The sequence below is a fragment of the Leptinotarsa decemlineata genome, unplaced genomic scaffold (assembly GCF_025532065.1).
Source record: "Leptinotarsa decemlineata unplaced genomic scaffold, Ldec_3_MD MMD2_tig00078422_RagTag_RagTag, whole genome shotgun sequence".
Classification (NCBI taxonomy): domain Eukaryota; kingdom Metazoa; phylum Arthropoda; class Insecta; order Coleoptera; family Chrysomelidae; genus Leptinotarsa; species Leptinotarsa decemlineata.
The window spans coordinates 15010014-15025475 of record NW_027412747.1 but is presented as its reverse complement, the minus strand read 5'-3'; the positions used below and the strand labels follow the sequence as shown (position 1 = coordinate 15025475).

Below are 15462 nucleotides of genomic sequence, written 5' to 3'. Positions count from 1 at the left end.
CTCTATCCCTCATAAAATTATTTGTGGAATTGATATATACCAGTCGGTAGCAATAATTGCGTTTCAAATTTTAAACTTGTTGAACATGGTGTTCCCCAAAGATCAGTATTGGAACCACTTCTGTTCATAATTTACGTAAATGATATCAGTAACTTCATGCTTTCATGTTTTGTTTGTCGATGACACGACATTCATTTACTCGGACAAAGATGCAATTGAATTATCTAGAATATACAATAAAGTTGATGAAAAGGTAGAAAGTTGGTGCGTAACAAATCGACTCAAACTGAATACAGATAAAACGCAACAGTTATAGTTTTCAGCAAGCTCTGACGCTACATCAAGTGAAGACAGCGTTAAATAACTTTGGTCAGTTGTCGATAGAACTCTCACTTGGACTAGTCATACTGATCAATTGAGCAATAAACTATCTAGAACATTTTTTTCTATTGCGTCACTTGAAAACTATAACTAGTTTCGATACACTGAAAATAACATATTTCTCTTCCTCCCATTCTCATATTAGCTATGGTGCAATACTCTAGGCTAAGTCAACAGCGGCTTTGAAAATTCTCTGATTGCAGAAAAAAGCTGTCAGACTAGTAACTAATCTGGTTATAGAGGTCATTGTCAACTAATGTTTTTGAAATTGAGAATAATGCCGTTACCCACATTATTTTTGTACAACGCTCTCATATAAGTTAATAAAAAATTCACTTCATCAATTGAGGAATCAAACCTTCATGACTATGATACCAGACATTGTAATGAAATTTGAAAAAACCGCTATCGTTTGAGTAAATCACAAAATAACACTATGGATTTCAACTATCTGCCCGATAATTTTGAAATTCTTAGTATATCCAAATTCAGAAAACAATAAGAAATCATCTTTTGAGTTTTTGCTTTTATTCTGTCATATAATACGTCAATAATTTTGAATGTTCATAATGTCACTATACTCAATTTTTTCAAATATTTTTGTATTTGTGTTTCTTGTTCGTTTTGATACCATTTGAATTGTTCAATCGACCGTTACTTTTATGCTATTTTTTGACTTGCTACATTTCATTATGTAACGCAGTGAAATAATGAAATGTAGCATGTCATTGAAGCAATGTCTTTGCTTCAATGAAAAGATTGATGAGGATCTCTTGTATCCACAGCTCTTCATCAATTGCTCATACAAGTTATGCTATATAGTTACTTCATTCTATATCTATTGTAATCTGCAATAATGATCAACTCACATTGCCCCGGAACTGACATTTTTCAACCTTGAATATTACTGGATATTTTTCCCAACACCAAATAGTTATTTTCAACATCTCGACACGTGTTTCGATCACCAAGTGATCATCTTCAAAAGGAAGATTAAACACCCTGAATTTCAAGAACAATTTCAAGCGACCCGATTGGAAGTCTGCATAAAAAGTATGTGAATCTTCAACATGTTGTTGACCAATGTGTTATATTGTCACTCATGTGGTCAGTATTCATCAGTTGAATGTTCAAACAGCTAATGTTTCTGGAAACTCGTAACATGGATCCGAGGCGAAACCTCTGTTTGCAAACAATTTGCGTCTTTCCACTTGGATTTCCACGAGACAATTCAACTAAGCCACCAATGCAGACCATCTCTCTGAGGCGACAAAACTAATTGCCCAGGTATGATGCCGGACATAACGGCTGGATCAATTTCCCGGATTCAATTTGAGTAGGACAATGCTGACCCTATAAAATCGGTTATTAGACCTTTGCTCCCGGGTCGGAATCCATTCAAAAGGACAAATCTCTTCGCGAAATGACGACACAATCACAATAAAACCGACAGTGTGGGTAAAGGTCTGGAGGACATGACGTAAAACAGAACTCTAACCGTCAACCTGATCAATTTCAGTTAAGTCAACTGTCTGGAGTCGAAAAAGGATGTAACAATTTGATGAAATGTTATCGCAGAAAACGTCTGTTCTCGAGAATTATTCCTCTGTTACTCATAAATGTTTGAGAATGATATCTATGCTATTTTGAATTATACCAATCAAGATGAAAAGTAGTATTGGAACCTCTGGCGTGAAATTCAATTTAATTCAATTCAATTTAGTTTATTGCCCCAAAAAACAATGAATGCTTATAATCAGGGACTATAAATAACTGAAAAGTATAATGAAATAACATGAATAACATATTTCACATTAAACACATAATTCATCTGAAAAAAAATATCAATGATAGCAGTCAAATAATGAAATCAGTTACCGAAAGTATGTGTTGAAAACGAATTCAAGTATGATAGAAATGAAATGCGAACCATGAAATTCCACTAATTCGATTTTTTTTTCAATTGATACTCGAATTTTTTAATGGAATAATGAAATAATGAATTATATATACAATGATCCCATCATGATATATTGACTTTTTTCAAAATTTGTTTGTATTTTAATTTAAATCAAATCAAATCAAAATATACTTTATTATCCGAAGATTTGCATCTTATTGACAAAGTCCAAGAAATACAATGTAAATATAGTAAAACTACTAAAAAAGTATAAATGTATAACTATATAAAAAAATTCCAAAAATGTATAAATGTAAATATAAAAAAAGTTCTGAAAATGTATAAATAAAATACCACCATGTACAATGTGATAGTACAAAGGATAAATTGCCAATTTATTGTTTGAAGAATTCGCTAAAATACTCTTCCAAACTATAAAAGGGTCTATCAACAAGTAGGATCTTCACCGCCTTTTTGAAATGGATGTTGCTTAGATTTGCAGATCTTATTTCTAATGGTAAATGATTGAACAACTTACCACCATTATAGTATATGGAAACCTTGATTGAATTCGAAGTTGGGATGGAAAGTCTAAAGGTATAATTGCTATTCGGAGTAGCATAAGGAGTAGAAGCAGAGTTGAACTTCGATTAATGTTTATCAATAAGGCAAACCGTCTCTAAAGAATAAAAAGTGCGATGACTGTTAAAATTTTATTGGCAGTGAATAAGTTCGTGCACGATTCTCTGGGTTTGACTTTACAGAGACATCTGAGTGCCCTCTTCTGTGATATCAATACAGAAGAGGGAAGGGATGCGTTGTATGCTCCCCAAAAAAGTATAGCATAACGTAGTTGAGATTCAATGAGTGCATGGTAAACTGTCTTTGCGATATGAAAACCCAACTCATTCATAACCACTCTAACTGCATAACATCCGGAGGAGATCTTACTCTTGAGTAGTTTAAGGTGTTCATCAAATTTCACCCTATTATCAATGAATACACCGAAAAATTTTGTGTTTAATTTATTTTGCAATATGGCAGCGTCTATTGGAATTTCATCAAGCGAACATTTGAATGATATTATATTCGCTTAGGATGCACTGAGAGAGAGTAAATTTGCATCGCACCAGCTCTTCACCTTCTTCAATACGGATTATTATTTTATTTAGCTCCACTGAGTTTTTCCATTTCCACAATATTGTAGTATCATCTGCGAATAGAGTGAAACTACCAGGTATATTAATCATAGAGATGTCATTCATATATAGCAGAAATAGAATAGGGCCTAACACAGAACCATGTGGTACACCAGATTCAATGTGACAGTGATTTGGTTTGTTTTGTAGCATGGTTGTGAATATGTCCAATTGGAATAAAATTAAGGTTTGTTTCCTTTGTATAATTTTCAACAGAATGAATGAAGCAGCTAATTTTGAGTTAATAGAGTGAATTCCAGTCCAATGGAAAGTTTGGTTTATATTATTTCAATGTTGATCCCAAATATGGTAATTTATAAATGCTTATTATTATTTCAGAGGTTTATTTATAGATTTACTTGCTGTTCCCCAAACAGAAAGTGCAAATGTGAACAAATGAGAGTGAAATATATATTTTTTGAAAAGTTCAAAGATATAAATTTTCTAATTTCGTAAAAACTTCCAATAGGAGGAGATATTGTCTTCGTTATTTCTTCAATATGTTCATTCCATAACAATTTCTCATCTTCATATCAATTAGTCTCAGGGAAATATTCATATATAAACATTTATTGAAATCAAGCCTCAACTTATGTTCATCAAGCCAAATGAGAATTTGATCCAAATCATTTTTCATATAACTTTTAATTTTTTCGTAACTGTCTGAGAAATATATAATATAAGTATCATCAGCAAATAGTTTAATAATACCATTCAAATTCAAATTGGCTAGTGAATTCATAATCTATCGGCAACACTTTTCACACACTATCACGAAAAAACGGTGTCTACGATAGGCCAACTAAAATAGTATCATTGAAAGATAAACTCATCAATTTGATATCACTGAATGAAAAACAATTAAAGTATACCTTACCTATAAGTATCATCATCACCTCTATTGATGATTGATGTTTGTCTGGGAGTAATTGATATCAGCTCCAGATTTTCAAATCCGAACACACCTTATATATTAGAGACACAGAGACTATATTCTGTGCTGTACTATAGAGACCCGAGATAATTGATGATTGAAAAGTACATATTTGTTTGTGTTTTGCGAAAGATTTATGTGAAACTACACTTTGCAAAACATGTAGTTCTCATATCCACAAAAATTTTTGTTTGGTTTATTGTGAAGCAGATAAATATTTCATACTGTGAAAATAAGGCATGTCCATGTAAAAATCTTCCTGAACCCCCTGGAGTAAGCGGGGAAGTATACAATTTGGCAGATTGCATTCTCCAACAGGTTGGCACTGGTGCCAATAGTTGAGTTTTTTGAAGCATTCTTTAAGTGCTCAGTTGGTGTCTTATGCAGCAGTTATTCAGTATATGTGTAGTTGTGAATATTCTAGTGTAGCTTTTTAGATGCAGAAAAAGTTTGCCAAGTTTACTGGAATAAAAAAAAAATTATGTGACGAGTCGTCCTCATTTTCCATTCCAAATAAAAAACAACAAAAAAAAAACAACAAAAAGTATTCTTGATTATTTTTTTAAATACCAAACACAAGCACTACGACTTTTGTTTATTTTGGCGATATTTTCCTGATTTTGTGATGAATACGTAACAAATTTTCGAACGAAAATGATTAGTTAGGATATTACGGGTCATTAAGGAAAGTATTGCATGATATTGGAACGAGGTTCACACATTTCGAGTTTATCTTCGATGACTGGGTATTTCGACTGCATATTTATGTTTATTCAGGTAGTTCGGTGTGCTAATTACTGTACCTGAATTAGGTAAATTTTCAATAACATTCGTTGACCCTTTTCTACCTGTCGTCATGATGTTTGTTATACTTAGAATGAAATTCCATATTTATTTTGAGAGCTTTTTTTGGAATCATCCGTGTATTTGTGGATCTCTATTGCCTCCCGTACCAGTCGCTATGGTATCCCTGGTTGTGGAAAATGAGTTTTAGGCTTTCAACCAGAATCCTGTGGTTTCTATCACTGACTGCGTGTTCCGCCCCTGTCACTTGTCTGTTTGATGTATTCTGCAGTTCATATCATGCTTCTTTGCCTTGTTTCCATTGATCTTCAGGTGGTTACAATGCATACATGTCTATGGTATGCGATATACCATGGTAGGTCGATAGCCAGGCGGTTCGACGCGGATGCTTTGTTCACTCACTCGAATTGACTGCCGTGTTGGTCGGTGGTTCAAGCTCTAGTCTGAATGGTCGATTTTAATTTGCTATCGTCCAACCTCTGTTAGGAATCACACATTGAAAGGTATGATCTCGTTAATCCTTAGCTTACACAAGTTTCGACTTTTGAGGGTTGTCGTTCGTAGGGGTGCGCCAGCTGGTTAACGGAAAAACAGATTTTAAACATATTTTTTTTAAACAGATACTCCCGCAGCTGATAGTGGGTCTCTTTTGTCTCCAGCCGACTTGAGGCTTTGTTGTATCTTCCTTATGGGTTTGAAAACTATTTTGATGTCGTGTATCCCCAATAGTTTTCCAATTCTGTCTGTGACCCTGGGGATATATGGTAGATACGCACTATCTTCCTTCTCGTTTTGAACCGTGGATCTCTTCAGTTTCAAGGTTTTTTCTCTAGATGCTCAGGAGCAAAGATGACTTTTCTCTTTTGACTAGTATGGTAGATGAGTACCTGCACGCACTAGCACCACCATCCTAGTTTTGAAAAACGCAAATAAATACCACAGTAAAATCGATTAGGAAAATTACAAGAAGTGGTTGCGAACAATTCAAATCACTAATCTTTCTGAAAAAAGTATTCTGGTTATCAATGAAGCATCGTACGACAATACACAAGGTGGAAAATGGAAAAGAGTAGTGAAGACTACGCATCATTCAACTCACATATCATATGCCTAAAATTTATCTATGTTTCTGTATTCTATAATGAAAATCTACAAATCACAAGTCAAAAAGATATGAAATCGACAAGATAATGGAATATTACCGGAGTTTTTTCCCAACACCAAATCGTTATTTTTACACCTCGACACGTGTTTCGATCACCAAGTGATCATCTTCAAGAGGAAGATAAAACTAACAACTACTCAAAACTAAAGCTACTTATACTAATCAGGTACATCATACAGGTAGGTAATCAGTAATACCACCCATACAAGTGTACCACCCTAAATTAATTTTACAATTGGCCTTTCTATTATTTACAATATGTCCTTATGTATGTTTAAATGTTACAGCTATATATAGAACAATTTTCAGCTATATAAAATTAGTTTCACAATATTGCCTATCTAAATATATTTACAATGTGTCTTTTTGTAGTAATCAGTAAACCCAACAATATTATTTCAACAAGCTATATAGTATGCTATTTGGTATTGGTCCGTTATCGTTATTCATAATATTATTATGTTTACTTATTTCCACACTCTTATAGGCATCTAGTTGCCTGTTGTTATTAACTTGTCTAACTAATCTTAAAGAACTGAAGTCTATGAAATGGTTTCGTTGCAAAATATGATGGGCGACTGCTGATTTTTCAGGTCTATTATGGACAGACAAAAAGATCTATTAAAGTGAGATATAAGGAACACATAGCACACTTAAAATATGGAATATCATTGTATTCTTTTGCAGTTGAATATGCTAAAAATTCTATAGTCAGACTCAATTTTCATCTGCAATTGTATGAGTTTTCAGGTGAAGTAGATACGTCGCTTAATACGAACTGATTAAAATGTAATTATGAAGATTTCATTCAGACCCACTTGATCTGTAATCATTACACAGTAAACTTTCAAAGCTTTGTTCATAATAAGTTCAATATCTGAGGCAAATTGATATCAAGTATCTGGTAATAATTAGAAAAAAAGAAGCAATACAATGACAGAGAATGCAACCTTCCGCCTTCTGTTATTCTGAAATTGTTACGTAATTCATTTTGATTTGTCTCAAGTAACACTTCGATCATAACAACTGTGAGCAGTATCAGTAAGTTCTCAAACATCACAATATTCCTCGATCATATTCTCCCAAATGAACCTTCATCAATTCTGCTCTCTTCATGTATGCATCGCACAAAACTTTTCAACGACAGACGTGAACACTAAAAACTTCAATTATGAATTCTCATGCCATTCTCAAACAGCTTACATGCTTCTGAAATGAGCCGCCGGGTAAATCCAGGGATTTGTTGAATGTTTTAATATTACCAGTAATTGGAGCATCGCAGTGGCCTCTGAAAGGTTGTTTGAGACGCCTTTTAACGGTCCATTGGAGTGGTAGTGACATCAAGTCGGCATGTTTCAGTTGTTTGTATTCGGAACCGAAACGGGGTATAGGGACTCACTCCATCTTCAAACTTCGAGTGAACATATGAACATTCATTGGGTGTCCAATATATATCCGGAATGAATATAACGGATATCTACTGGACGTTTTGCGATAGATAGGAGACATCCAGTTGATATCCAATAGATATTCATAGACCACCAATGTGGACATTCGAAAAATATCCTGTTGGACTTGAGTTGAACATCAATTTTATGAAGGAGTGACTAATATACGGGTAGGACTGGGAAAATTTCAACTGACCTCGGCTGGACCTTTCAAAAACATTAAGTGAACATGGACGTAACTTGAAACTATGTATGGATATAGTGGATTATAGTGGAACCAGCATATTTGAATATTCACCCCTGTAGTATATTTCTTCACACAGCAAAGTAATAAATCATTTTCAAGACATTGTTTTATAGGCGTACACAATTGAGTTGGGAAGAAAGAAAACTGGGGTATTTATATCAAACAACAATGTTTCTGTATGATTAAACATAATGAATCTGACAAATTACAACGAAGACGATTTGATTTTCACAAATTTCATTTCCAAAAATATCACGACATGTTTAACTATCGCAGTAGCTTTTCTGCAGTGGATTTCAGTGTATTATTCACTATAAAAAAGCTACTGCGATAGTGACGTGATATTTTTATTAAACGGTTTTATTTAGCTTGCCCTGTTTGTTTGTTTAGTATTAAAAGTTTGACACCCTTTCTATTTACAGATTGATCTGATATTTGGTACACACATTAAGTGTTGATCATAATACATTTCAATGAATTCTGTAACTGGTGCTACAGTTAGAATATTTGAAAATCCTTTCTTATTGCACATCTACAACATAAAACCAACCTACATACGGAATTCAGGTCTCCAAAAATATATCGGTACAGAGAAACGGTGATGAAATGATAATTTTCATATGTAAACGCGCCCCTTTTTCTCCTCAGTTGGAATATTCGAAAAAATCATGGAGAAACCCGTAAATTACCATATCCTTGAATATTTGGCAGGCTCTACCATCTTGAGCGATCATCAATATGTCTTTCGGAAACAAAGGTCAACAGGCGACCTTCTATCGTATGTCACCCATATTTGGAATAACACAATCGAGGAACATGTAGAGTCGAGAGCTGTTGCGCTAGATATTTCTAAGGCATTTCACCGTGTGTGGCATGAGGGTTTCCTGGACAAACTTCGTTGCTATGGCTTGTTGTATCATTTTTGTGTATGGCTCTCCAGCTTTCTGAAGGAACGTTTCCTACAACTGGCCATCGATGGATATTTCTCGAATGTGTTTACCATCAACGCTGGTGTTCCTCAAGCATCCATATCGTCTGTAACCCTCTTTTAACTATTTATCAACGACCCATTGGAAAAAACGAAGAATTCAATATATTACAGACGACAGCTCACTTGTCTCGTTATTTCATTTGGATTCCAGGACATTGACTGCGGATGCACATCTTCACCGGCAGCAGGAGATTGCATATATCAGTAAGGATCTAGAAGTGACTTCAAATTGGGGTGGAGGTAAGCAGGTTCAATTCATAGCCACGAAAACCCATGCATCGGTTTTCATCAGAAAGTTGGATGTCTTCGAATCGAATATTAATGTCAGGACAGATAATTCCGCTTTCTGCTCCGATAGGTTTGTTGAGGGTAAAAATAGACACCAATACGTCTTGGCATAATCATGTCACTGGAATTGCGAAGGCTGCTCCTCAAAAGTTTTAAACACCGTTTTGAAACAAAAAACTATACATACCCCAGTAAAATTCGATGCTTTATTAAGCTAAGATCAGACCTTTTTTGAAGTATTGTAATCATGTATGGAGCTCCGCCCCCAAGCATAACCTGATGCTGCTGGATTACATCCAGAAAAGAGCTTTCCGCATGATCAGAGACGCGAACATCACTTGCAACCTTGATGATCTGGAACATTTAAGAAAAGTTGGGGATTTGTCTTTCTTCTATAAATACTTCCACGAGAATTGTTCATGTGACTTGGCACATTTGATTCTACTGAGAGCGGTACATATCAGAAATTCTCTAGGAAATGTGGCTGCTCATCGTCTTGAAGTTCAACTCAGTACACCCCGAACTCCACTTTCCAAAAACTCTTTCATTTTAATAACTACGTCTTCGTGGAATAAACTTCCTGAGAACGTTTTTCCAAATGGATTTAATCTCCAGCGATTCAAATCCAATGTGAATCGCTAATTTCGCACAGGCACCGCTCTTAGAGCGCCTTAAGGATTCTCCAGTGGTGCCTCTGATTTTTCCTTGGAAAGAAAGGAAGATATACTTTTGGAAAGATGTGATAAGACAAGGAAAGTATACGTTTAGGAGGCTGGTCTCCTGAATTGTTGTCGCCTTCCGGAAAAGGAAAGCGACTGATCATTGCTCATATCGAAGAAAGGGTGATCATTTTTTTGAGGACGGTTTATTGATGATTCAATCAAATTCAGATTCAAGTCGGAATTTCGTTGAATTTCGAGTTGCCTTAATTCAAAGATTATTTTTAAATAGTATATGTTTTTTTTGCGCCTTTATGCAGAATAGTACAATATTCATATTTCTCAAATTATATTTATGGAACTGAATAAACCTTCATATAAATATATCAGATGTTCGGGTAGGAAAGAATGTTGCACGTATATCTCATGTTCATATTATCCACTTTGAGTTCCCATCCGTCTCATTGCGTATTCTTCACTTGGGTCTCAGTGAGAAGACAAGCAAACTCCCTTGGAATCACTGAAAAGACGAACGTATTCCATTTCATCTGAAAACGAATAGTGTGCGTGTTTGACTTCAGTTATGTAAACTCTCTGAAATGTGTACACAGTTCTGGAATTGCTGTCTTTCGCAAATATTAGTTGATGATTGTTTGTCACCACTTATATATTTGTCTGGAGAACTTCGAATAACCGCATTCTACCAACTTATGTATAGTACAGTTGACGAATTCTACACACAAGATGAGGGACTGCCAATGGGATCGCCACTTTCACCAGTCATAGCCAACATATATATGGAGTGGTTCGAAACTCTGGCCCTTGAAGAAGCCCATAAGAAACCTTGTGTCTGGTTGAGATTATATGAAACCATGGGAATACTGAACTAGACGCTTTCCTGAAACACATCAACAGTGTAAGACCTACCATCATTTCCAATGGGGAATTGCCATTCACAACGAATTGTCATTCTTAGACGTATTGGTCGGGAGGACCGATACTTTATTTGTATACCGAAAACTCACTCGCACAGGACAGTATTTGAACCACGTATCCAACCACCATTATTCGACTGGAAGAGTTATTATTAAGACTTCATAGACCATGCTTTCAGGCTCTGTAATAGAAAGGAAGGTCTCAAGGAAGAACTACACATCTTCACAAATGATCTTCAATGGAATGGCTACTCCAAGCGATGATGGAACAGACTTTCGCTGAAAGCAGAAGCCTCGCAAGGGAGAGAAGCCGTCACAACCAGTTCTTGCACTTCCCTTCATCAGAGGATTATCGGAGAGGATAAGAACAACATTAGAACCTGCTTCAGATCCGAAAACACCATCCGTAGCAGCCTCACAAAAACCAGGCCTCCAAACGGTCAGTCGGTAGCCAAGCGGTTCGGCGTGGGTGCTTTGTTCACTCACTCGAATTGACTGCCGTGTTGGTCGGTGGTTCAAGCCCTAGTCTGAACTATCGATCTTCACTTGCTACCGTCCAACCCGTGTTAGGAATCACACGTTAAAAGGTAAGACCTCGTTAATCCTTAGCTCGCACAAGTTTCGACTTCTGAGGGTTGTCGTTCGTAGGGGTGCGACAGCTGGTTAACGGAAAAACATATTTTTTTTTAAACAGAGAAACGCGGACTGCGATTCCAAAGATTGCATTTACCGGATTCCCAGTGAGTGCGGAAAATCCTATATCGGTGAAACTAAGAGGCCATTGAATGTTCGCATTGTCGAGCACAAGAAACACATACATCGAGGGAAAACCAGCAAATCAGGAATGACAGAGCATGTTTGGACCCATCAACATAACATCGAGTGGTCCCAAGCTGAGATCATTCACAGGGAGGCATATTGATTCAGGCGAAAATTCAAAGAAGCCGCATGACGTTCAACAATGTGTTCAGCCAAGCTAGCGTAGAGATACGCAACATATGGAAACCCATAATCAAGTGAATAATGGCCAACTCCCGCCAAACGGTCATCTCCCACTGAACCGGTGGAGCGGAAAAAGGAAACGAAGATAAATGAAAGTATGACCCATTAATAGTCATCTCTCGGAGGAAATAGTCCAGTCATCACCCAAATACTAACAGTCGAAACGTCGTGAAGTAATTTGGCTTGGAATCTCTTAATTTTTCATTTTTATTTTTGATGTTTGTTCAATCGCTCTATTTTTACATGTATTTCATTCCACTGTTTTTTTTCTCCATATTATTGTTATTTCCAGCTATTTTTTTTATTTTTTCAATTAGTTCTTTCAGGGATTTCAAATCATTTCATATAATATCAGACAATGGAATTCCGAACTGATGAAATTCATCATGGAACATTGTCAATTACCTTCAAACAAATAAATCTATTGTTGAATAAATGGCGATTGAAATTTTCAAAGTAGTTGAAAAATAGTTATTTGTGTGATGAATGCAAGAGTAAGAAGTTTGCAACATGAACCATAGAGGAATGAATTCAACTTCAATATTTTTTACTATAATTGTTATCATTTAATATTTTAAAATTATACAAGTTTACGAGTACAATATGCATGTAAGGGCAACTCTGTTGAATGCTGCCTCTACTGAAATAGTTAATCATTTTTCTCGAGTGAGAAAAGACACATTATCATCATTATTATACCGGGTGATATAATTCGAATCCAATTTGTGATATAAAAGGGGCCTATTTTTGTTACCCTGAAGAGGCATAAGCCTATAGCAGGGTCCTACACAAACACACACACACACACAAATTGTGAATACCTGTAAAATTTGTAATAAACGATTTTCATTCATTCGTTTCAATGAAACTTTTCGCTACGGAGGATGACTTCCAACCCACATGTTGTTTGATCATTGATAAATCTGTTAAAAACTCAATTGAGAGGAAAGCAGATAAATTTTGTGGAGAGTAGGTACATCGTACCAACTCGAAAAATTTGTCAATTCCATTTGGAGCGTTTTTTATTTTATTTAGTCTCACAACTTGTTCAGCACATCTACCAGATTGAAATTAGATGAAGAGAAAGGCGATATAAATGATGATAAATATATATTTATTTTTTCTTTGTTTTTTCAAAGTAATTATTAAAACATTCATTGCATTGTTATTATAATTATACATTTTCTCTGTGAATTTAAATGATGATTGAGTTTTTTTGTTACATTTCGAAACTGTTTCACTGTTGGAAACAGAATATCTGTAATTTGATGTTTATATGAAAATACCTGTTTCGAAAGAGTTTTTTCTTCCAGTTTGTTTCTGAACGTTATTTTTTTGCATGATCTACATATTTTTGTATGAAGGTAATTTCTTAAAATTGATTGCTTCCTTTCTTTTTTTGGAAAATTCTCACATATTTTTTCATCAAGATGCAGTAGTAGAAGGCTTTCTTTCCCAAGAATTTGAATATTTTAAAAATATCGAATTGAGAAATATCAATCTGACCATTTTTATGGGGAAATATTCCAAATAAAATGCTCGAACTGCAATCCGATTATATAAATATTTTCATGTGAAATAAAAATTATTGTATCTTTATGTTCAAGATTTGAACCTTATTTGGGATTTTCCGGCAAGTGATTTTCAAAGGTGAGAATGTTCAATTGTATAGCAAGTTCCTTCACAAAAAGTATGAAACTATGCATATGTTCAACACTGTATGATGGTTTCCATGAAATTATAAAGCAATGTTTGCTAACAACTATAAAATAGTCAGGTCATAAAAATGTATTAAATCCGACCAACTGATGAATTCACTCAATGTGATTCATTACACATCCACACATTTGTATCAATTTTCCATATTATAATCAACTAATTACACTCAACAGGTAGTCCATTGAAATTTCTGCCAAAAATTCAATTCATCAATGAATTCAAAAAGGTTTGGAAAAGAGCACATCCACTTCGTTGAAGAGATACATAGACTATTTCTTTCCCAAAAATTGTAGATGAGATTTCGCTGACAGATATTTTGTCAGTATGATGTGCGTGTGCATGAAATATTTGATTGATACTTGACGGATACTTTATTTGACTACGTTGTGTTGAAAATATTTTTGGCAAATCACAATAACTGAACATACACAGCAAGAAGGTACACAGTGTTTATGAACATGAGAAAAAAATATATGAATAGGATTTGTATATATGGTTTTATCTATTATTATTGAATATACCGACCGTTTTTAGTGTAATAAATGCTCATTTCTGATTCATTTATTTTCTGAAATCAATTTGGCAGCGGCTGTCATCAGATGATGATTCCTCCGCATCAAATTTTGAATATCAAGGCAGGTCCGAAAAAGTTGTAGAGTTCGTGCCGATCGCACGAGGGCCGGTCTTTTTGAAACCTAACTACACGTGTACCTTTTTGAGATTGTTCTCCTTATAAGATCCACTCCGAAACGAGGCAGGACGCTAATACTACAGGCTGAAGGCCTTTCAACTACCCTGAAATGGTGCGGGACTTGCTCGAATAGTGAGCCATTAAAAAACAACAAGCTTCAGATTAGGCATATATTACAAAACCAATAAGAAAAATAAACAGGTATGTTTATAGATCATAACAAATAACTGTATAAAATATAACATGAGAGTCCAACAAAACATAAGCAAAAATGTTCGAAAAGTAAGATCAAAATTTTACAAGAAAGCACATCCCAAATAACTGATTGTCAAATGGAAATTATCTCTTTATCAACTCGTGGAATGTTATATATTCACTCTACTCATTTTTTTTTTGGAATTTGGAATTTACTATTTGGAAATTGCCTGGCTTCAAACCCGTGTGTACTGATTGCTGATATTTACACATATGAAAGGGGTGTAGTGTAATTTGTTGCCTTTCTGATATCGTCCCTAAGACGAAACAACAGTAAGAAAATCCAAATTGACTCACGATACTATACTGGGTTCTGGTCTCCCTCTCGGGTACGGTATCCATGTGAAATACTGATCCGTTTTAAGTATCACCAAACTAAACAACAATTAACTCACTAACCGCAATTTACCGTAATTCTACTATCGCAAAATCTCTTTTCGGAAAGTTCCTTATCGCAATTAACTCTCGATCGTGAAGAAATCTTTTCGCAACTGACTTTTCAACTGATTTTCGCAAATGACTTTCCAACTGACTTTCGTAACTTCTCTATCGCAATTTACTTTCGTGACTGACTGTCCCCCCAATTAACCTTCGCAACTCTCTTTCGCCAAGGGATCTTTCCGCAACTCCTCTATCGCAAAATCCTTTTTCGCAACCCTCTTCCACCACTGACTTCCGCGACCGTTTGGCGGCCCTCTTTCGCAACTGTCCGATCGCCACTCCACCAATTACCCGACTCCCCCAACTATCCGATCGCCACTGTCCCAATTAACCAACTAATTAGTATTCCCAAGTCCGAAAAACTGTCCGTAACACTCCTCGTTTGTGCCGTCCCCTGATTGGT

At 35.3% G+C, this 15462-nt stretch overlaps 1 protein-coding gene across 1 annotated transcript in view; it reads right to left on the bottom strand.

The window, feature by feature from the left end:
• The window catches only part of side-II (sidestep II transmembrane protein), a gene marked incomplete at its 5' end in the record, with an annotated part of 375227 nt that extends 360229 nt beyond the window's left edge, over positions 1 to 14998 (bottom strand). Inside the window, one exon of the mRNA XM_074186335.1 lies at positions 14916 to 14998. Coding sequence (XP_074042436.1) covers positions 14916 to 14998 — 83 coding nt within the window. The remainder of the gene's footprint in view (positions 1 to 14915) is intronic.
• Between the last annotated feature and the right edge of the window lie 464 nt (positions 14999 to 15462).